The sequence below is a fragment of the Haliotis cracherodii genome, unplaced genomic scaffold, assembly GCF_022045235.1.
Source record: "Haliotis cracherodii isolate W230 unplaced genomic scaffold, xgHalCrac1.p SCAF_4, whole genome shotgun sequence".
Classification (NCBI taxonomy): Eukaryota; Metazoa; Mollusca; class Gastropoda; order Lepetellida; family Haliotidae; genus Haliotis; species Haliotis cracherodii.
The window spans coordinates 68,184,608-68,209,382 of record NW_027266297.1 but is presented as its reverse complement, the minus strand read 5'-3'; the positions used below and the strand labels follow the sequence as shown (position 1 = coordinate 68,209,382).

The 24,775-nt window shown below is 40.3% G+C and overlaps 1 protein-coding gene across 1 annotated transcript; it reads right to left on the bottom strand.

The window, feature by feature from the left end:
* Positions 1–1,415: 1,415 nt before the first annotated feature.
* LOC139479623 (ceramide kinase-like) lies at positions 1,416–18,937 on the bottom strand. Its single transcript, XM_071262463.1, has 12 exons — positions 18,817–18,937; positions 17,980–18,189; positions 17,737–17,859; positions 16,919–16,982; positions 16,356–16,501; positions 15,206–15,280; positions 13,825–13,971; positions 10,884–10,977; positions 9,733–9,773; positions 6,854–7,041; positions 3,650–3,813; positions 1,416–2,461 (listed from the first exon to the last, which is right to left on the bottom strand). Exons 1-12 carry the CDS (start codon positions 18,935–18,937, stop codon positions 2,386–2,388), a joined length of 1,449 nt encoding a protein of 482 aa, XP_071118564.1. The 3' UTR covers positions 1,416–2,385.
* Positions 18,938–24,775: the final 5,838 nt, after the last annotated feature.

The following is a 24,775-nucleotide window of genomic DNA, read 5'->3' as shown; positions in this document are numbered from 1 at the left end:
TGCATTTGTGAACAGTTTCACAGACGTATGTAAAAACTAACATGAAGATACGAGGACCACCACATACGATATTGCACAGAGACATTATATAATCAATAAAACTGAATTGACATATATATTAAACGCTGATGACAAGAAGTAGGATTAATTGTGACATTGTGTTAATCAGATACTGTTTCTTTCAGATCAAGAGCTTGTGTAAATATTTATAGATGCTTCAAAATCACGAAAATATTTTTACATCCGGAAAGCACACATTTTTGACATACTGTATTCCCTATTAAGGCACATCATCCATAATGACTTTATTTAATTACTTGGCAGAAACATAATTATCCCAACTATATTCAGGCAACAGGAATAAAGACTAAGGATATCAGGTGAAGCCACTTTGCCATCTACACAATTGGCTAATGTGTGGGAAAATAGAATTTTTCAATATGGCTGCTAAGAACACATGAACTCAGTTGTTTTAAATGGGAAGATATTTACAAATGTAGATGGATTATCAAAAAAAGTTTTTGTGTAAAATTAGAAATTCAATATTTGTGATCTGCGATATTGTGACCTTACAAGAAAAATGAGACAAGAACCACTCCTGATGATATTATATTAATGTGATGCCCTACAAGTCCCAGAACAATTCTGCGATTCCACAATCGCGGAAAGGTTTCGCAGAGAATTTATGCAATATTGCAGAAACATCAAATACAAGTTTCACGATATATGAAACGGTTTAGGAATTCTGCTCATGAAATGAACCCTACCCTCATTAGAACAACCCCACTAAATGATAAAACATTTGCTGCTCACTAAACTGTACATCACAACAGGAAGTCAAAAGTTTCAGCGTCAAAATTATTTTACAATCTACCATTACAACCAATCTAATTAAAATCAGATCTTAGTTCTCGCTACCACTCAACAAAGATCTGAGGACATCCCATTAGGGGTCACGTCAGAACGACCTTTCATCCAACCAATCAGAGCATCGTTTACCAGATCATGAAAGTGACAGTCGGAATGTGATTTCTAAACATGCAACCTCGATAACTTGAACACGGGGTATTCTGAACGATAGTTACGGGTTTAACAACTAAATCCATACAATCTTCACCATCTATTAGCCATTCCAGAATGTTCTTTAATTCAGGTTTGAAATTTTTAATCCAGAATGTGTCAAGATATGTTTCGAAGCGCAGTCGCCAATTTGAAATTAGTGCCGTAAAACATGAGAAAGCTACCTTCTGATTGGCTAATGTCGACTTCTAGTCAGTCCTTCCACTGGTTGGTCAAAGTTTATGAAAGGTTGGTCTGACGTGACCCGTAATGGGGTGTTCTCAGATCTTTGTTTAGCGGGAGCAAGAACTAAGATCTGATTTTAAGGAGATTGATGTAGAACATACTTGTAAAGAACAAGGCATCTATATAGACCTATCCATTTTTCAAACTATCAGGGTGTGGTAGCCTAGTGGTTGAAGCGTTCGCTCATCACGCCGAAGATCCGGGTTCGATTCCCCACATGTGTGAAGGCCATTTCTGGTGTTCCTTGCCATTATAAAGCTAGAATATTGCTAAAAGGGGCATAAAAACAAATTCACTCACTCACTCTATCAGCTGATATTTTCACATCAAAATGGTGAAAGGGTGACACTGCCTAAACCCAGAAACCATACAACTGCTCCCTAAATATATTTAGATACTGTGTATCACTACACAGACAGCAACAAGTCAAAATCAAAATCATTTACAGGGAGCAGTTATATGGTTACAGCAGCAATGTCTAACCATATGTCAAAACATAGATTTATGATATCACACCTGAAACATTTCACTTGTGAAGGTCCTGGTTAGAGTAGGTCTTTAGCAAACCATGCTTGCCTCAAGAGGTGACTGCTTGTTGTAAGAGGCAAATAAAGGGATTGGGTGGTCAGATTGCTGATTTGGTTGATGCTAGTCATTGTATCCCAATTGCATGGATTGATGCTCATGATATCAATCACTTGATTGTCTGCCCCAGATTCCAATTATTTACAGACTGCCGTCATATAGCTGGAATATTGCTGAGTGCGGCATTAAACAACAAACAAACGCTAAACATTTGGCCTTGTAAATCAGTTGTAACTACATTATGCTTTGACTGACTGAGTATGATTTTACACCGCTTTTAGCAATATTCCAGCAATATTCCAGCAATATCACAGCGGGGGACACCAGAAATGGGCTTCACACATTGTACCCATGTCGGGAATCGAACCCGGGTCTTCGGCGTGACGAGCGAACGCTTTAACCACTAGGCTACCCGACCGCCCCCCATTATGCTTTGAACATGTTCGGCATCAGATTCCTGTGCCCCCTAAGCACTCTCTAGGTCTGTGGCTGCTCTCAGTGACTCTCTTCTGGCAATGCTGTGTATACATCAACATCGGTCGAATACAACGGCACATACCTCGGTATCAAACTGAAAAAGTAAAGCAGGTTCATAATGCCAAGGCACTGAAGCTCACCTGCATCATGGAACATACATGTTGACAGACCAGTTCCACTTTCAAAGTAGACACAATTTACGTTTCAGTGTATGTCCTTATACCATTGTCTAACAACGATAATGGTATTAGGATCTATACAGAAATGTTGCCTTTGCAGTCAAAAAGAAGTTGTTATCCATATATTGTGTCTACGTTGTCATACATCAACTTCCAAGTAATGCCTATCAAACAATTCAGTTTCACTTTGCCATCTACAAAAATGGCTTATATGTGGGAAAGTAAGAGTTTTCAGTATGGCTGCCAAGAACACATAATGAAATCAGTTGTTTTAAATGGGAAGATATTTACAAATGAAGATGGATTATCAAAAAACAAATGTTTGTGTAAAATTACAAGTTCAATATTTGTGATCTGCGATTTTGTGACCTTACAAGAAAAGATGAGACAAGAACCACTCCTGATGACACTTATGTGATGCCCTACTAGTCCCAGACAAATTCTGACATCCTGCAATGGTGGAAAGATTTACAGAAAATGTCATCTTGCTGCAAAAATTCTTTTTTCAATCAATCCAAACACTAATTTTCATTATTTTCAAGCTTTTCTGTTGAAATTTGCACTTGAATGATACATGTGATTCATATATAGAAAATATGAATCCTGCAAAGAAATGAAATTTGAAATAAATATTTCCCACAATAAACGTCCCTGCAGTATTATGATTACATAAACTGTGTTTACATCTAACCATAAATAAATATCACAATGCATATACACTTAGTTTTACGTCTTATCCAATGATAACTGACAGTTTGTGGAATGAATTGGTTCGTTTCAGACTTGGATCATAGTTTTTCGAAAAATGAGTTTGTCTTAATTTTCGAGGGTGAAATGGGAATAATTTTGCCACAGAAAGTTGATAATTCTACCGTAGAATTTCTCTGAGACTGCACTGTGCATATTTGCTCAATGTTATCTCACATCCCATGATAACTGTTTATCCTGACAGTTTGTCGAATTAATTAGTTTGTTTCGGATTTGGATTTGAATTTTCAAAAATTGAATTTTTATTAATTTTTTGGGGGGGGGTAATGGTTATGTTTTTACTGCAGAATGTTGATAATTTTACAGCAGAATTCATCTGGGACTGCTATACTGACCGAATGTCAACTTCTCCAGATTCAACCTTGTACAACTCCCCATCAATGTTGAGCAGACGTCCAACCATCTTCTCTTTCTCGGAGAGTGATGGGTTCTCGTCGATGTTGAACTTGACCTTTATTGCTGTCAGATCCTGGTGTACTACCAACTGGGGAGCCTTCAGCTGGAACACCACGGCACACTTTCCTGAACTCATTAGAGGACTTGCATCATCCATTCCCCACCCTCAACCCATGTGACTTTAAGAAAGGACATATAATTTTTTGTAAATAATTTGAATTGAATTTTAAGGGAGGGGGTTGGTGGGGGTGGGGGAGTTAAGTTGTGAAACATCCATACAGATATAAAGCCATTTCTCTTTCATTTCTAAGCCTGATTAAATCTGCTATATGGGAATGTTTTAATTTAACATTAATATTTTTCTTTAACAAGTTGGACGTTCACTTACAAATGGTTTATTTTTCTAAGTTGAAACTTTGTATACACATATAGTGCTGAACTAGCGACTTTTTTTTAATCAGGATTATTTCATTTTTTTTTAAATCTTGCATTTACAAGCAGTGCTTGATATAATTTTAAAACACAGCAAGACAGTCGTGCAGGTGACCCATAACTGTTGCCTGCCTATTTCAAAGTTACCTGCCCACATTCAGAGATTATGAATATTGGAAAATCGCAACAAAAAAGAAGAGACAAATCACGTCTTGATTCAGTTGAAATAAGGCAAACAATTACTTGAGAATCTACAAGGAGTTTTTATAAAACTAAATATGTAAATTGGCTTAAAATTTGCTGCCAGACTTTAGTTGAAATAAAGGTAGTGTTAGTTTCTGTAGTGTAACTCAATAACTGTCCAGTGTGTTTTTTAAACTATGTATGTCCATCAAGTGTTTAATCTTTACATATTGCTGACATCCCTGTTGGGATTCCCATGTTTATTTTGAGAGGTTGTTAAAAGATAGACTTTTATGACTTTGTACTCTGACAGAGTGGGATGGTGCTCACAAAGCCATGGTAATTAACAAACAAACAAACAAAGCAGCCAACATCAGTTCAGGAAATGTTTAATTATTTTGCTATCTTGTAAATAAAAAACAAAGGATAATTATCATACAATAAAACATGGCAGGAGAATACACTATGATGGGTGCAGGATCTGTTGTATGCAAGTTGGATTCCCAGATCTACCCCATCGCCTGGATATCCAATGCCTACAACCCAGTACCTAGGTATTGTGAGCCTACAACCCAGTACCTAGGTATTGTGGGCCTACAACCCAGTACCTAGGTATTGTGAGCCTACAACCCAGTACCTAGGTATCATTGGCCTACAACCCAGTACCTAGGTATCATTGGCTTACAACCCAGTACCTAGGTATAGTGAGCCTACAACCCAGTACCTAGGTATCATTGGCCTACAACCCAGTACCTAAGTATCATTCCCAGTACCTAGGTAAAGTGAGTCTACAACCCAGTACCTAGGTATAGTGAGTCTACAACCGAGTACCTAGGTATTGTGGGCCTACAACCCTGTTCCTAGGTATAGTGAGCCTACAACCCTGTACCTAGGTATTGTGGGCCTACAACCCAGTACCTAGGTATTGTGAGCCTACAACCCAGTACCTAGGTATCATTGGCCTACAACCCAGTACCTAGGTATTGTGGGCCTACAACCCAGTACCTAGGTATAGTGAGTCTACAACCCAGTACCTAGGTATTGTGAGCCTACAACCCAGTACCTAGGTATCATTGGCCTACAACCCAGTACCTATGTATAGTGAGCCTACAACCCAGTACCTAGGTATCATGGGCCTACAACCCAGTACCTAGGTATAGTGAGTCTACAACCCAGTACCTAGGTAAAGTGAGTCTACAACCCAGTACCTAGGTATTGTGAGCCTACAACCCAGTACCTAGGTATCATTGGCCTACAACCCAGTACCTAGGTATAGTGAGCCTACAACCCAGTACCTAGGTATTGTGGGCCTACAACCCAGTACCTAGGTATTGTGAGCCTACAACCCTGTACCTAGGTATCATTGGCCTACAACCCAGTACCTAGGTATTGTGGGCCTACAACCCAGTACCTAGGTATAGTGAGCCTACAACCCTGTACCTAGGTATAGTGGGCCTACAACCCAGTACCTAGGTATAGTGGGCCTACAACCCAGTACCTAGGTATAGTGAGTCTAAAACCCCGTACCTAGGTATAGTGAGTCTACAACCCAGTACCTAGGTATCATTGGCCTACAACCCAGTACCTAGGTATAGTGAGTCTACAACCCAGTACCTAGGTATAGTGAATCTACAACCCAGTACCTAGGTATTGTGAGCCTACAACCCAGTACCTAGGTATCATTGGTCTACAACCCAGTACCTAGGTATAGTGAGCCTACAACCCAGTACCTAGGTATTGTGGGCCTACAACCCAGTACCTAGGTATTGTGGGCCTACAATCCAGTACCTAGGTATTGTGAGCCTACAACCCAGTACCTAGGTATCATTGGCCTACAACCCAGTACCTAGGTATAGTGAGTCTACAACCCAGTACCTAGGTATTGTGAGCCTACAACCCAGTACCTAGGTATCATTGGCCTACAACCCAGTACCTAGGTATAGTGAGCCTACAACCCAGTACCTAGGTATTGTGGGCCTACAACCCAGTACCTAGGTATTGTGGGCCTACAATCCAGTACCTAGGTATTGTGAGCCTACAACCCAGTACCTAGGTATCATTGGCCTACAACCCAGTACCTAGGTATAGTGAGCCTACAACCCAGTACCTAGGTATAGTGAGTCTACAACCCAGTACCTAGGTATTGTGGGCCTACAACCCAGTACCTAGGTATCATTGGCCTACAACCCAGTACCTAGGCATTGTGGGCCTACAACCCAGTACCTAGGCATTGTGGGCCTACAACCCAGTACCTAGGTATCATTGGCTTACAACCCAGTACCTAGGTATCATTGGCTTACACTAATATTTGTTGTTTGTAAGCATTAGTTGTGGGAATGGTTTTTACGTTGTCACTGAACAACAGTATCATACTAAAGAGTGAGTGAGTTGGTGAGTGAGTATCGTTTTACGCGGCTTGTAGCAATGTTCCAGCAACACTCGGCGTGAAGAGTGAATGCACAAACCACGAGGTGACCCAACCGCCCCAACAAAAGACAGACTCATACGATACAGCAAAGTGTTCTTACCGCACTACTCTCCTGTGTCATTAATCCATACATTAATTTCAGTTGGGCCCAGCCTCCACAATGTTTGGTGAAGAAAACCGTAAAACTGTCCGTAGAAGGGCGCATCACCATCTTGTCATGAGTAGTGTCTAATTTGCATATAAACATCATCATGTCCATATACTCCATGGCTTCCAGTCTCCGCCAGCCTGCAACACCGACACATACTTTGTCAGGAGCAAGTCACTTCAACTTAACAGAATACCTACATGATGACATGTCATAACAGCAATACACTTTAACTTAACAGAATACCTACATGATGTCATAACAGCAATACACTTCAACTGTAACAGAATACCTACATGATCACATAACAGCTATACACTTCAACTGTAACAGAATACCTACATGATCATATAACAGCTATACACTTCAAACTGTAGCAGAATACCTACATGATGTCATAACAGCAATACACTTCAACTGTAGCAGAATACGTACATGATCACATAACAGCAATACACTTCAACTGTAGCAGAATACCTACATGATCACATAACAGCAATACACTTCAACTGTAGCAGAATACGTACATGATCACATAACAGCAATACACTTCAACTGTAGCAGAATACGTACATGATCACATAACAGCAATACACTTCAACTGTAGCAGAATACGTACATGATCACATAACAGCAATACACTTCAACTGTAGCAGAATACCTACATGATCACATAACAGCAATACACTTCAACTGTAGCAGAATACCTACATGATCACATAACAGCAATACACTTCAACTGTAGCAGAATACGTACATGATCACATAACAGCAATACACTTCAACTGTAGCAGAATACGTACATGATCACATAACAGCAATACACTTCAACTGTAGCAGAATACGTACATGATCACATAACAGCAATACACTTCAACTGTAGCAGAATACGTACATGATCACATAACAGCAATACACTTCAACTGTAGCAGAATACGTACATGATGTCATAACAGCAATACACTTCAACTGTAGCAGAATACCTACATGATCACATAACAGCAATACACTTCAACTGTAGCAGAATACCTACATGATCACATAACAGCTATACACTTCAACTGTAGCAGAATACGTACATGATCACATAACAGCTATACACTTCAACTGTAGCAGAATACCTACATGATCACATAACAGCAATACACTTCAACTATAGCAGAATACCTACATGATCACATAACAGCTATACACTTCAACTGTAGCAGAATACGTACATGATCACATAACAGCTATACATTTCAACTGTAGCAGAATACGTACATGATCACATAACAGCTATATGCTTCAACTGTAGCAGAATACCTACATGATCACATAACAGCAATACACTTCAACTGTAGCAGAATACCTACATGACAAACATGTCATAACAGCAATACACTTCAACTGTAGCAGAATACCTACATGACAAACATGTCATAACAGCTATACACTTCAACTGTAGCAGAATACCTACTGCACAATGCCTAGTTCGGCAAGGGTGGAAACTGGACTTAAGTCAGTTAACTCCCTTGCCTTGGGAAGATGAGGGTCCCCTATCTGACGGGTATTGGTGGGTGTAGGGTCCCCTGTCAGATGGGTATTGGTGGGTGTAGGGTCCCCTGTCTGATGGGTATTGGTGGGTGTAGGGTCCCCTGTCTGGTAGATGGGTATTGGTGGGTGTAGGGTCCCCTGTCTGATGGGTATCGGTGGGTGTAGGGTCCCCAGTCTGATAGATGGGTATTGGTGGGTGTAGGGTCCCCTGCCCAATGGGTATTGGTGGGTGTAGGGTCCCCTGTCTGATAGATGGGTATTGGTGGGTGTAGGGTCCCCTTTCTGATAGATGGATATTGGTGGGTGTAGGGTCCCCTGTCTGATAGATGGATATTGGTGGGTGTAGGGTCCCCTTTCTGATAGATGGATATTGGTGGGTGTAGGGTCCCTTGTCAGATGGGTATTGGTGGGTGTAGGGTCCCCTGTCTGATAGATGGGTATTGGTGGGTGTAGGGTCCCCTTTCTGATAGATGGATATTGGTGGGTGTAGGGTCCCTTGTCAGATGGGTATTGGTGGGTGTAGGGTCCCCTGTCTGATAGATGGGTATTGGTGGGTGTAGGGTCCCCTTTCTGATAGATGGATATTGGTGGGTGTAGGGTCCCCTGTCTGATAGATGGGTATTGGTGGGTGTAGGGTCCCCTTTCTGATAGATGGATATTGGTGGGTGTAGGGTCCCCTGTCTGATGGGTATTGGTGGGTGTAGGGTCCCTTGTCAGATGGGTATTGGTGGGTGTAGGGTCCCCTGTCTGATGGGTATTGGTGGGTGTAGAGTCCCCTGTCTGATAGATGGGTATTGGTGGATGTTGGGTCCCCTTTCTGATAGATGGATATTGGTGGGTGTAGGGTCCCCTGTCTGATAGATGGGTATTGGTGGGTGTAGGGTCCCCTGTCTGATAGATGGGTATTGGTGGGTGTAGGGTCCCCTGTCTGATAGATGGGTATTGGTGGGTGTAGGGTCCCCTGTCAGAAGGTATTGGTGGGTGTAGGGTCCCCTGTCTGATAGATGGGTATTGGTGGGTGTAGGGTCCCCTGTCTGATGGGTATTGGTGGGTGTAGGGTCCCATGTCTGATAGATGGGTATTGGTGGGTGTAGGGTCCCCTGTCTGATAGATGGGTATTGGTGGGTGTTGGGTCCCCTGTCTGATGGCATAGTCATCTTTTATGGCAAGCATGGGTTGCTGAAGACCTATTCTAACCCAGGTCTTCACGGGTATACTGCAAAATGTAGGACACTTGATCAATGCTTCATCTAACACTAAGAAACGGAAGGTTTCTTGCTGGCTGTTCACAGCACCTTTCTCAGTGGGGGAGGCAGCTGCTCCTTCTGAATCAGCTCTGAAACATACAATGTTGCAGCGTGAAGCATTAAACACAGTGTCATACAATGTTTATAATTTTATACAAAATGTTACAATAAGAGGCAAGAAATGCAAACTGTTATCTAAAATGTTGCACTATGAGGTCTGAAACACAGTGTCATACAAAGTTGCAATAAGAGGCTGTTCAGAAGAAGAGTAGCTCACCAACACTCTGTCTTGTCAGAACTTACATTGACACAATGATGATTTAGTGGTCATTGTTTACTGCGACATGGCTGTTTTGCATTTCACATTTCCTCAATAATATTGATACCTGATCATGCATTTTACCTCCAATTTATTGGTCCAGACTCGATTATTTACTGTAAATCGTGAAATTAATGCGTCTCAAAAAGAATGCGACCGCTGGCCACTAGTCAATAATGCGACTCAATATGAATGCGACACCCGCCCTCCTCTCAAGCATCAGTTGCTAATCTAAAGAAAATGTCCTCTGTCAGGTTTACAGGAGAATCCTCACCATCATCCAAATTTACATTAATCCAATCACACACCAAATAGCACTGATTAGAGTACTTCCACTAAAACAATACATGCACGCTGGCTCGTGTCAGCCTTTGACGCAGTCGCAAAGAACAAAGACACCATGTTGCGTGGGTGGCGTCTGTCTGGACTTGCAGGTGTGATCACTGATGACCTAAGTGTGTAGAACCCTTGTCTTGACCCCAGCAGTGACAATTCACAGGATGTAATTAGTGTTTGAATGGCATTGTTTATATACTTGTAACAAGTGCTGCTCAATAGACGGTGATGTGGAATACATAGTTGTTCATTTTCGGCGTATGTCTAAGTTGGTATTTCTGCTATCCAAAATGTCTCATTGTTGATATAAATGCGTTGTTTAATAATGCGAGCAAAGACAACTCGCATTTTTCGCATTTAATTCACGCTCGTGTCAATTTCAAGATTTACAGTACATGCAGCCTTGATATCACTGGGATATCGCTGACTTGCATTTTGACAACAATCACTCACTCACACCAAATAATCTGGTCCTTCATGCCAGGTGAGCTAAACAACCAATGCCTTGATCTTTGATATTTCGACATTATTACACATCACTTACTTCTCTTGGGCGTCATCTCCAACTGTCTTTTCCATCACATGGATTTCTGGTTCATAAACTGACTTCTTGCTGAACGAATGAGTCAATATCGCATCTGGAAATGTTTAACACAGAAGTATCAGCTCATTTTCTCTTCTGTACCAGGAGACTTTTCTCTCAAGCTGATTTGTTTAGTGCCATGGTTACTGCTCTGCAAGTCAGAGAACAGTCAATATCTCTACAGGCTAGTATCATGGTTACAGAATATAAATATGGCATTCACATCACTGGACAAGACATCTTCCCGAGGCAAAGGAGTTAACTGACTTTAGAAGTCCAGTTTCCACCCTTGCCGAACTAGACTGGACTCGATGGTAGTGCCACCAGTGGTAATTACCAGTTATGTCCCTTTCCTATGGACCAATCAGATTCCACCTCTTGTATAACTTCCACTTGTTTCAAACAAAACGACGGCGCCTAGTCAAGACGATCTGATCGATAATCAAGATCTATATTGTGTATCAAATCACGTGAGCACCTTGATCAAAAACATGAAAAGATTTGGAAAATATCTGTTGAAGAGTTGGCAGTGCACATGCTTTGCAAATCATGCAATCAACCTGAATCTGCATGACAGTTTACTAACCGGATTTCGATGTCGTTGCGTAATTTTGATTGGACTATGCATAGACTAGTTAGTCTAGCCAAAATGTAACTCCATAATACCAGCCTAGTTCGGCAAGGGTGGAAACTGGACTTTTGTAGTCAGTTAACTGTCTTGCCTCGGGAAGATGGTGGACAAGCAGGATGTGACTGACGGTGTCTGGTTATTAATAGTAAGTACCGTATTCGACGTAATAAGCGCCCCGCTCTAATAAGCGCCCACAGCGATATTTGCTAATATATTGGCCAGTGAACAATCCCAATTAGCACCTCTTCCAAATGATCAATGTACACAAGACTTATTTATTTGTGTATAATACGCACTCGTGTGTTATATGCACCCCATATCATGGGCAATAAAATTCTGGAAAAATATATCTGTCGTGTCTAATACAAACAGACTTTTCTTTTGTATCATTTCAGTCTGTCAGCATAAACCACGAAATTTACGATCTTTTAACTATTTTTTTCACCAAAATTTCATTCTAATAAGAGCCCCCTATTTCTAATTTTGAGAGCGCCCTGGGCGCTTATTATGTTGAATACGGTAATGCAGAAAACTGGAACCTCAAAGCCCGTTTTAATGTTGGGAAGTTGGCTTGCCACATTCCAGATAGACTCACTAGCAGAGAAAATGTAAAACAGTAGCAGTGTCACGAGGCATCACAAAGTTTCATCTAAAAAGTTACCTGATTAACTTTATGCGTATCATTCAAATAATGAATCTGTATCCAAATTCAAACAAAGTATTTACAAGGTGTTCATAATCAAGACATGCTACAGATATGACTATTACAGAGTCACAGACATCAAACAGACATCAGACATGACTCAGAGACCTTAAATATGACTTCCAGATACCAGACATGACTGCAAACACCAGACACGACTCACATACACAAGATATGACTCACATACACAAGATATGACTCACATACACAAGATATGACTCACATACACAAGACATGACTCACATACACAAGACATGACTCACATACACAAGATATGACTCACATACACAAGATATGACTCACATACACAAGATATGACTCACATACACAAGATATGACTCACATACACAAGACACGACTCACATACACAAGATATGACTCACATACACAAGATATGACTCACATACACAAGATATGACTCACATACACAAGATATGACTCACATACACAAGATATGACTCACATACACCAGATATGACTCACATACACAAGATATGACTCACATACACCAGATATGACTCACATACACAAGATATGACTCACATACACCAGATATGACTCACATACACAAGATATGACTCACATACACAAGATATGACTCACATACACAAGATATGACTCACAGATACAAGATATGACTCACATACACAAGATATGACTCACATACACAAGACATGACTCACATACACAAGACATGACTCACATACACAAGATATGACTCACATACACAAGATATGACTCACATACACAAGATATGACTCACATACACAAGATATGACTCACAGATACAAGATATGACTCACATACACAAGATATGACTCACATACACAAGACATGACTCACATACACAAGACATGACTCACATACACAAGATATGACTCACATACACAAGATATGACTCACATACACAAGATATGACTCACATACACAAGATATGACTCACATACACAAGATATGACTCACAGATACAAGATATGACTCACATACACAAGATATGACTCACATACACAAGACATGACTCACATACACAAGACATGACTCACATACACAAGATATGACTCACATACACAAGATATGACTCACATACACAAGATATGACTCACATACACAAGATATGACTCACATACACAAGATATGACTCACATACACAAGATATGACTCACATACACAAGATATGACTCACATACACAAGATATGACTCACATACACAAGATATGACTCACATACACAAGATATGACTCAAAGACAGCAGGCACGACTCACAGACGTTAAATATGACTCACAGATACAAGACATGACTGCAAACACCAGGAATGACATAGCTATGACTCAGAAATCAGATTTGATTACAGACATTACTCACAGACACAGGAATAGCATCAGACATCAGACATGACTACAGACCTCATGACTCAGACATCAGACATGACTCACAGACACCAGACACGACACACAGACACCAGACACAACACAGACATCAGACATGTCTGACAGACACCAGACATGACACAGACACCAGACATGACTACTGCTGTGTATCAGATATCAGGTAACTGATCATCACTCACATGGATATCGGAAAGTTTTCATCCATCTTTTCTCCTCCGTCTTCTTAATCACTGCAGAAGTGAAGCCATGAGCAAACAGTAGGCCGCTGTAAGACAGCAACTTGCCGGGCTCGTAGATACCAAATATATTGAAACCAGTTGTCTCCCCTGAAGAAGACGTTTTTCTTAAAGTATCGATAAAATCAAGGAGAAAGGAAATGACAATGATTTGTTTTGTTTTGTTTGTTAACTTGTTTAACGCCGCACTCAGCAATATTCCAGCTATATGACGGCGGTCTGTACATAATCAAGTCTGGAACAGACAATCCAGTGATTGACATCATCAGCATCGATCCACGCAATTGGGACAAGATGACGTGCATCAACCAAGTCTGCAATCTTAAACACCCGATCCTGTTTTTAGCCTCTAACGACAAGTATGGGTTGCTGAAGACCTATTCTAATCTGGATATTCACGGGTCAAATGAGGTAGTGATATCAAGGCATATCAGCTTCATGAGGAAGGACAGCCCATGTTGGTTACATCCATGAGTAAGGTACAACGTATCTATCATCTTCCCGAGGCAAGTGAGTTAACTAACTATAAAAGTCCAGTTTCCACCCTTGCCGAACTAGGCTGGTATTATGGAGTTACGTTTTGGCTGGGCTAACGAATCTATGCATAGTCCAATCAAAATTGTGCATCGAAATCCGATTTGTAAAATGTCGTGCAGATTTCTGTCGATTGCAGGATTTGCAAAGCATGTGCACCGCCAACTCATTGTCAACAGATATTTTCCAAGTCTTTTCATGTTTTTAATCAAGGGGCTCATGGGATTTGATGCACTACGCTTTGTAAGACCCGTTTTATCACAACATAGATCTTGATTATCAATCAGATCGTTTTGACTGGGTGCCACCATTTTGTTTGAAACAAATGCAAGTGATACGAGAGGTGGAATCTGATTGGTCCATAGGAGAGGTTTAGAAGGAACATAACTCGGAATAACCACTGGTGGCGCTACGGTCAAGCCCAGGAATTCCAGCCTAGTTCGGCAAGGGTGGAAACTGGACTTTTATAGTCAGTTAACTCCCTTGCCTTGGGAAAATGGGTATCTATTAATCAAAGATAACACAGAAGAATGTTGGATTTGTTTTTTGTTAAACATGCCCTCAACAATATTCCAGCTATGTGACTGGACCAGACAATCCAGTGACTGACATCACAAGCATATAATGACATGCACTCATCCAAGTTGCCGATGCTGACTTGATTATTTCCCAGATAGCTGAATACTGCCGAGTGCAGTGTTAAACACCAAATAAATACATAAATAAACACTGGCAGTCACTGTTGAATTGCACTGGGGAAGAAGGATGCTTGTTTAGTTTCATCACGTACCTCTGATAACATGTAATATTGCTGTCTCTATGTCTATCACGCCTGTCGCCATACCACAAAGTCCATTGCCAGTGCCTGAAGATATCAGAAAAAACATGTTCACCACATCACCCCCTTGAGTTAAACTCTCCAGCACTCTAGTATTGACCACATCTTACTCATTTAACACCTACAGTTCTCATTGTAACACTCTCCAGTAACAACATACAGCAAAGGCATCAAGTCTTGTAACCACTGTAACATACAAGACCTGAAAATATATGCATTGAAGTTTTGATTTCTGGTTAAAAACTATTTTTAGACATATTTTTATTGAAAATCAGGTCCCATTACACAAAGCAATCGAAAGCCTATCTTAAAGTGTGGGTGTCACGATCATCTTAGCGCTAAGATTGCATCATGGAATGGGGTCAAGTGTATTTATTAATTGATGACAATGTCAACAAGCATGAAATACTCACATCCCCTGCCATAATGACATGTCCGGTTGTGTGCAAGGCATTAGACCTCCGGAAACAAACACTACCGCCATTTTAGTCTAAGTCAAAGTCATTGCTCTTAAACTCGAAAAATAAATTTTTCAAACATCCCAAACAACCCAAAGGCACCAATTGACCACTAGGCCAATCAATGTGCCAAGTTTGGTGAAGAAATATTGTACGTTTTTCAAGATCTGCTCCAGAAAGGAGCACTACCACGATTTTCAGTCTAAGTCAAAGTCGTTGCCGTGGAAACTCAAAAAATACATTTTTAAAAAATCCTAAACTATCAAAAGGCATCAATTCTCCACTAGACCTATCTATGTGCCAAGTTTGGTAAAGTTATTTCTCATGGTTTTTGAGTTCTGCTCCGGAAACGAAACTTGACGGACACATGGATGGATGGAAAGACGGACGGACTGAAAGACAGAAGGACGGAAGGATGGATGGACTGCACCCATTCCCATATCCCCCTTCCACTTTATGGCGGGAGATAATAATATTTTTATTTATCACAAGAGAACTTGCTCTGACTTAACAATATAATATATTACGTGTTCCATACTGTACCAAAGAGAACATGATGTACACTCTTTTAACAAGACACAAGGTAATACATCTCAGTCACACTAAACCTGTCATTGTTTCCGTGTAATACAAGCAACAAGCACCTGCTGGGATGATGCCAAACTTGATATCTAGCGGTTTGAGGACAGACTCTGGATTATTGACGTCGATGCCAGCCTCTTTCTGGTTCCGTTGGATGAATGTGTTGAGTGCCTCCTGGTACATCCCGTCTCCTCCCACTGTCACGATGCTGGAGACACACAAAACTTCTGACAGGAGAAATCAACCTCTGGACACCTCCTCGACACAGGCTCTCGTGTACATGTGTCAAATTGAAACTTGAAAAAAAAAATTCAAAATATGTATTTCCCATATACATGTACATACACAGCAATAAGTATACAGCATCGCAGAGTATTCATACCCCATAACCATTTTCATGTAGATTAGAGGGTATTCATATCTATTTTCGTATATCCAACATACCAATAGTGTTCATATCCACATACAAGATTACTAGAAACTTGTTTAAGTCAAGATATTCCATTTACACATATACATTGTGTAACTCTCAGTGTAGATCCCAACTTTGAATAATTATTGTTATAAAGTTCGTATTTCTTCTATCTTTATATGGTAACACCATGAACATTTGTCAAACTCTCACCCTTCCACTTTAGAGAAGTCAAAGTTATTTATGATTTCCTCTGTATGTTTTGCCCTCTCTGTTACTGCAATAGAGAATGTTTTTTGTTAAAATAATGTACTCTCTAGCAAAGTCAAGACAGTAAACGGAAGTTTAATAATCCCTCCAGAAAAACATTATAATTACTGCAATTTCTGAAATTGTTACACATTTCCTTATTATGCATGACGAGAAATCCAATCTTTTATCTCTTAAATAAACACCTTTATAAATAACAATTATAGTAACATTCTCTGCCTTGACCAACCAGTACTACTACTGAGATATATGTGTCACCTTGTCAACTATTCAACCTAAAGATCACCCAGAGTTACACACTGATATGTGTTTGTTACAAGTATTGTTCAGATATTTTCCCATTCACAAAGATTGCATATATCCATGACACCCCCTATCCAGATTTTTCATAGGGCCAATCATTACTTCAGTTGTCTACACATTGGTATAATACCCAGCTATTCAACACACTATATGCTTCACAATTAAAGTAAGTAAGGATAAGAATCTATGGATGAACAACTTCTTTATTACAATAATAATTGTAATAAAGAAGTTGTTCATCAATAAATCTTATCCTTACTTAGTACTCCAACTTCTAAATGCCTATCAAAGAAGTTACAATGAAAGTATATTATTTACAAAAAACTATGTAGCTTCATATATTAAAATGACATCCTAATTCTGTAATTGGGAACATGAATATCTTCATAAACTTGTTTGTTTAAATTAAAAGGAATGAAAATTTCTTAATTCTGTTTAAAATAAAACATGGTACTGACTGAAAACATGAGTATCAATCCCTGCCGTCTTGAAGAAGCCTGCCACCTTCTTCTCGTAGACCTGTTGACCTTGACCCTTGCCCCCGATTGGGTTCACTATCACAAGCAGGCTTTTAGGGGTCGCTGCACAAAACAGAACAAACAACAAATAATATTGGAAGTGTTGGTATTCATCTTTCATCAAACTCTCTCATGACACACAAAGGGCAATGTCCCCCTTCCACCACAAGCAGAGAAACCCACCTGGTCGATACTTGGCTTGTATCTGGACAACCCATGCACTGACGTCACCTTCCTTCACATCAAACTTCTTCTCAGCTGCCCTCCACTTCTTATCCTTTCTGCGGGATATAAAGTGGATGGTGAAGCTCTTGCCCTCACCATTCCCCTGAGTTGTCTCCCCCTGGCCATCTGTCACCAGGCCGTAGATGTCACTCCAAGGGAGGCTGACCTCTACAATAAAACAGTGAGCAAAGGGTTCAACACATCTCCTTAAAGTTAGATAAATACTGACCAACTACATCTCTATATTGAAGCAGGGTATATGATGATTCATTGAATGAATGTTTGTTTAAATTAGGAAATTGCATGTGAATTATGTGAGCCAGGTGTTTAGGACACACAAATACTGGGATGATCAATATGATATACACATTATTTCTTTATACACCAAGGTAATGCTGAAACTACAGAACATACCGTACTTCCTCAATTAAATGCTGGACTGCGAATAAATATCGGGATCTCGAATAAACACCAGGCCTTTATGAAGTTAGTTTTTATACACACAATTCTCCAATTATTATCTTGCGATTAAATGCTGGCGGTAAAGAGTGTCTAAAAGATATATGCACCTGGGCGTTTAATTGAGGAAATACGGCAGTAATAAGGTTTGTTGTTTAATGCTGCACTCAGCAATGTTCAAGCTGTACGACGGCAGTTTGTAATTAGTCAAGTCTGAATCAGAAATTTCAATGATTAACATCATGAGCATCAGTCCACACATTTAGGATTAGCTCCCTTGATCTGCTAGTGTCTGGCATGAAGGGGAAAATATACCATCTAGGAGGCAGCAGCTACCTGTGGGTTCCCTCTTCTGATTGGTCAGCTGCCAGCGCAGGCCTTCATGTGACAGGTGTACACAGTATTCCTGTCCACCGCTCAGCAGATCCCCACTCAACAACACAGATGCCTCCGCCATTACCACACAAGTCGGCTGCTGTCTTCCTGGGCTGGAGGAGAAACATATCCATGTAGCTACAGCCTATTATATGTGACGCTTCCTTCCTGGGGGGCAATACATGGTGCTCATGCCATCAACCACTAGTTTGTCTGATTCAAACTTTTAGACCAACATTGTCCATGACCCAGCTGTAACATTGACGACTGTGTACAGAACAATATTCTCCCAATCAGAGCTTCTTTTTTTGTTTATCACTTTATTTCTCTTTTCTTGGGTACAGATACCGGTAGGCCATTTTATTTCTTTAATATATTACATTGTTGTTCAATATGAGAATATGAAGTTAATCTATTGTGATACATAATAAATACACATAGGATAGGCAAATTTGTCAATTCAGGATGGTTATGCGAAATGGTTGTTGCATGATAATTTATAGTATTCACATTTCGTCTATGAGACATATTTTTGCTTATGATATAAGCTTTAGAGATATTTTTAGTTCGGTAATATTAGGGACAGAGTTTCAGAATTTCTTTTAGTGTATATATATTGCTTTGTTGCCATATAAATTAAATTCAAGGTTATGGATTGTCCAGATCTCTGGATCGTAGTGTCGGTGCAAGCACAATACAAAGCAGGCTACCTAAACACTTACCAGTTACCACTTTGGTGAAACACATCACCATGGGTATGTATCTGACAAACCAATTCAGAGAGAAACTGGGATTCAACCCAATGTTCAGCAGATCCTAGCACGGTAAGGGGAGGCAACTCTGCACAGCAAGTTTTGGCTGGTTAAGCCACTGGGCTACCTATGTCCTACACAAGTCCCAAGCATTTCTTCAATAGTATCTAGATTTCTTCAGATTTCAGAAAATACTCTTTAGTCTCCTTTCTATCATATGAGACCCACCAGGATTGGTTTGTTTGTTTGTTGTTTAACGCCACACTCACCAATATTCCAGCTATATGATGGCGGTCTGTAAATAATCGAGTCCAGTGATGGACATCATGAGCATCGATCCACACAATTGGGACATGATGACATGCATCATCCAAGTCAGCGAGCCTGACCACCCAATCCCGATAGTCGCCTCTTACGACAAGAATTGTCGCCTTTTGCAGCAAGCATGGGTTGCTGAAGATCTATCTAGGATACGATTGTGCTATGACATCATAAAGATGCTTGACGGCAACTTACTTCCTTGAAGATTGATATGTGTGATATCATGCATCTCTGTAAAAAATATTAATTGAAGGTTGTGAATTGCATATTTGTTTTCCAAAGATGCGTAGTTCTAAAATATAACGAAAAGTCAAAATGTGATTTTTCACCCATAAAGTCCCTTATCAAATGGTTGGTCACATATATTAAAAGACAATTCAACAAAACAATATTGAAATATGTTATAATTTCAGAGACTAAATACAAGTCTACATTAAGTTCTGAGGCTGTTATTGTACAGCGTTGCTTAAGTCAGTCATATAGCAACAATGGTGACCAGAGTAAATAGTTGGTTGGTTTGTTGTTTTACGCCGCACTCAGCAATATTCAAGCTGTATGACAGCGGTCTGTAAATAATCGAGTCTGGACCAGACAATCCAGTGATTAATATCATGAGCATCGATCCACACAATTGGGATCGTTGACCTGCATCAACCAAGTCAGTGAGTCTGACCACCCGATCCTGTTAGTCGCCTTTTACGACAAGCATAGTCGCCTTTTACGGCAAGCATGGGTTGCTGAAGACCTATTCTACCCCGGATCTTCACGGGTCTATATATGTGTATTGGATATCATTATCATTAATTTGTGAATCCTACAGCTCCCTTCGTAATGCACTTTTAGATAAATATATTACCTCTAACCTTCAGTATAACTTTATCTCTATTATTTCCGAAGATGCATATGATACCTTAAATAAAATATCTATTTTTCTTACCAAAGCTCATCAACTTAAGGTAAATAGTAAATAATCCACTGCAAATAAGTAAATAAAATAAATTGAAAAAATTTAAAAAAATAAATAATGTAAATTTTCCCAGTTTGTAAATATGTCATTTTGCACAGGCTTTATTTATTCCTGCATATGTATGTATTTTGGGCCAGTGGCCTTTTATTGAATAAATTGTCTGTCTGTATTGAATATCAAGGACATATTCTGCCTGTGAATTGCTAGAAGGTTACTCAACTTATATTAATTACATCCAAACCACAAATTCCCACTACGGTGAGTCTTACTTCAGGTAAGGGGTACATTAAGGACCTATTCTGTCTCTGAAATACTAGAATGCCAAGACTATGCCCACCAAAATCAGGAAATCTCTTATGTATGATTGTCTGAATAATCCATCCTTAGGGCTGGGACGAGTCCAAATTTACTACCTGGGTACCCAGCCCCCTATTACCCGACCCTACCCGGGTACCCGCTGTAGGTCTCAGCAGTTAGGTACAAAATGTCTGATTGGGAATAATTTGACCATAGCCCTTGCAAAATGTATTCAGATGCATGAATAAAACGATGTGGTCATGCATGCAATGAAGTTGACTGAAGCATTATCATTATTCAAACACATGAAAGTCAGAAGGAATGTGTGCATAGTCAGAAAGAAATGTGACCATTAGTGACTTGTAGTGTAACCTTGGAGTTCTAGATACTTTCTGTCATTAAACAATATATTACTTGACTAACCATGGTCGGGGTAGTGCTCTAGGCACTGGGGTGCTAGTCAGTACCCTGAGTACCCGAGTTACATGTCCCAGCCCTACTATCCTTGTACAAAGTCTACCACAAGCAAAACCCAGACCTCTCAAATCGAAACCAGTCATAATCCTGAAGCACAGCAAAATCATGTCCATTTTGGACTGAGGTAGGTAGGGCAGAATTCTTGAATAAGGTGACAAGTTGAAATAGCACCTAAACACACCCACTTTATAAGAATGTGACATCTACATATCACCCTGAGATTAACGCTTAGTCTCTGAAAATATATAATTTTGATAGAAACAAGCAACTACATTTAAATTTAAAAGGAGCCCCAGTGAGATGGGAACCTATGGAAATATCTAGACTTGCTGCATCTAATGCTGTGGCATTACAGGCTGGACGAAATTGAAAATAAAATGGTCAAGGGACTGTTAGACAGACTAACATCTCCTTACCCCAGTGCCACGGTAGGGTCTGACAATTGGGTTTTATGCCCTGACTGTCAGCTAACATCACAGCTAACAACCCTGTTACCAATTGACACGGAACCGTCCCAGGCAGGGCCAGTGAGGTCTGTCGATGAGGTTGAATGAGGGGCCATACCGATCGGTATATGGTCTCTGGTTGAAAGCAGGAGTATAAGGGTTTTAGCACTGTAACTTGACAGCTGCTTCAATACATCTATCTGGGCGAAAACTGTGACATTCTGTATTAATACTGTAGTGTCCAGGGTATTCAGGGAATAGGATTTTAAGTGTCATTAGACAAGACTAGTGTACGGCGTATACTTACTATTTGAAGACTCTTATCGCGTGTTAGTCTTTCCTGTCAAGCAGTTGAAGATCGTGGGAAAGTGCCAACCAGCACCCCGCTGCGCCCTTTGAACGATGTTCTGGACTCCCCACCCAGTCTAGCTGCACTCCGATGTTTTCCTCTCGAACGGGGTCAGAACAAAAAAAACCTGCCCCACAAACTACAGCACAAGCTCAATGAGTCAACGGTATAAGCATTCACTCTCCGTCTGACAGATAGGCAACAGTGGCTCTGTAAACAGCGTTATAGCGAGGTTTCTAGGCCCGTGAAGCTGTCCGGGGGTAGTGGTCGGGGAATACCTGTTGGACACCCGTAACATTGGGGCACTCGGTTCCTGGCTACCGTGACAGCTGGAGCATTCAATCATTCGACTGCATGTCTTGTCACATGATAATACGTGCATGACTGCCCAGATATGGCATATTCGTAATCATTAGCAATTACGGGGAGTTGCGTACCTTGCGAGTGACAGGATCCTAAGATCGTGAATCGGAATCTCAGATTTTCACCACTGCTAAAGATCTTAATCACTTAATACTTTTCAAGGCCGCGTTACACCTAGCCGAGAGCCCCAATGGGGGAACCCACTTGACTCAACCAGCCACACATATCAAGGTTCACCTGAGATAATTATTTCAAGTGGTTAATGCAGATATTATTACATTCGTCTTCATGTGTATCTTACCTATTTACAAAACCTCGGTCAGTACTGATGTAGTTCCATCGCTCTCACTGACACGCGTGCGTTGTCATGGAAACTAGTTTATATCAGAATCCTTTGATATGACATACAGTAAACTACGGTTATAACGAACACGCTTATAACGAACTTACGGATATAACGAACTTACTGTTTTGGTCCCGACTTTTTGATGTAGTTATGCTGTATATGTGTATGTATAACGAACCACGGTTATAACGAACTAAAATTAGTAGTCCCTTTGAGTTCGTTATAACCGTACTTTACTGTATATCTTTAGAAGCAGAGGAGGAGGAGGAGGAGGAGCCGTTTACTATTAAATTATATTTCCGTGGTGCACTGGTCTGTTTTACTGTTTATTGCATTTCCTAAGATGTCAACTTTACAATTTGTAATTGTGGCATGAAATATTGATGTTCCTGACAGGGCGTGGCTCATCTGACACAAAGATACACCCACTGCATGCACACTGTCATCACAAAGCTCCCTCCCAGAAGAGTAATGCCTTCCATTATAGCCTTATGTCGAAGGCCGAGGCGATTCCCCTTATTGGCGTGATAAAAGCGTAAACCCAACTCACTCACTAACTCACGGTGAGCGAACACCGGGGCCTCTCATACGCGAAACGTGTCTGTGCCCTCCTGGAATTCATGTACATGTAGTCCAGTCTACAGCAGGTGACCAGTCCGTGACACCCTGGCAGAATGGTGCTAACCTGCATTCGGACCCTCAGCTATTCAAAGATCCCGTCTTATCAAATATGAGGTCTCTCCGTCTCTTCACAGAAATATTCTAACACGGTTAGAAACAGCAGAGACCATATAATAGAAAACAGACACCAACATTTCTAAGAACCGTGATATTTGGTCATATGCATATTAGGTGATACCAGAGACCATATAATAGAGGGACGGCCCTCCCCAACAGTTTATCATTACCGTGGCCCTGTCTCTGGTGATACATTTTAACACAACAAGAAAGAAATATAATATATTTGTATGAGAAGCTCTATCTTTGGATTTGAAAAAGTATAACTTTCGACAAGACAAATAAAAAAAGTAGCCACTGTTAGCTCTTGAAATAACTGATCACATGCATTAGCATTATATAAGCTTTGGTTACCGCATACACCAAATAAGTGAACCAATTACCCCGGGGATGGGCGTAAATACAGGGGCATTTTGCTGTAAAACTTTAAACATCCTTCACTTTAAAAGGAATTTATATTTTCAGCCATTAATCTGACCTGCCAAAGAAATAAATCTTGATTGAATAAGAAATGTCAATGTGTTATTTACTAAACACAACTGTATGCTGATTTCATATTGGGATGATGCATATATTTTTTTCCAATTGGACAGACACCAACCGTTTTTGTTTGTCAGCTTGTTGTTTAACGCCGCACTCAGCAATATTCCAGCTACATGATGGCGATCTGTAAATAATCGAGACTGGACTAGACAATCTAGTGATTGACATCATGAGCATCGATTCACACAATTTGGATACAATGCATCAACATGCATCAACCAAGTCAGCGAGTCTGACCACCCGATCCCGTTAGTGGCCTCTTAATCACAGAAATATAAAAAAACTTTATTACTTGCCCGCAGATACCATATCGTGAAGAGA

Excerpts from the sequence above, each read along its gene's own strand:
- LOC139479623 (XM_071262463.1), bottom strand. The coding sequence starts at position 18,937 with ATGGCGGAGGCATCTGTGTTGTTGAGTGGGGATCTGCTGAGCGGTGGA. Across the intron at positions 15,281-16,355 it reads GTTTGGCATCATCCCAGCAG|GCACTGGCAATGGACTTTGT; the intron begins GTGCTTGTTGCT and ends TGATATCTTCAG. Across the intron at positions 10,978-13,824 it reads GAAAACTTTCCGATATCCAT|ATGCGATATTGACTCATTCG; the intron begins GTGAGTGATGAT and ends AAACATTTCCAG.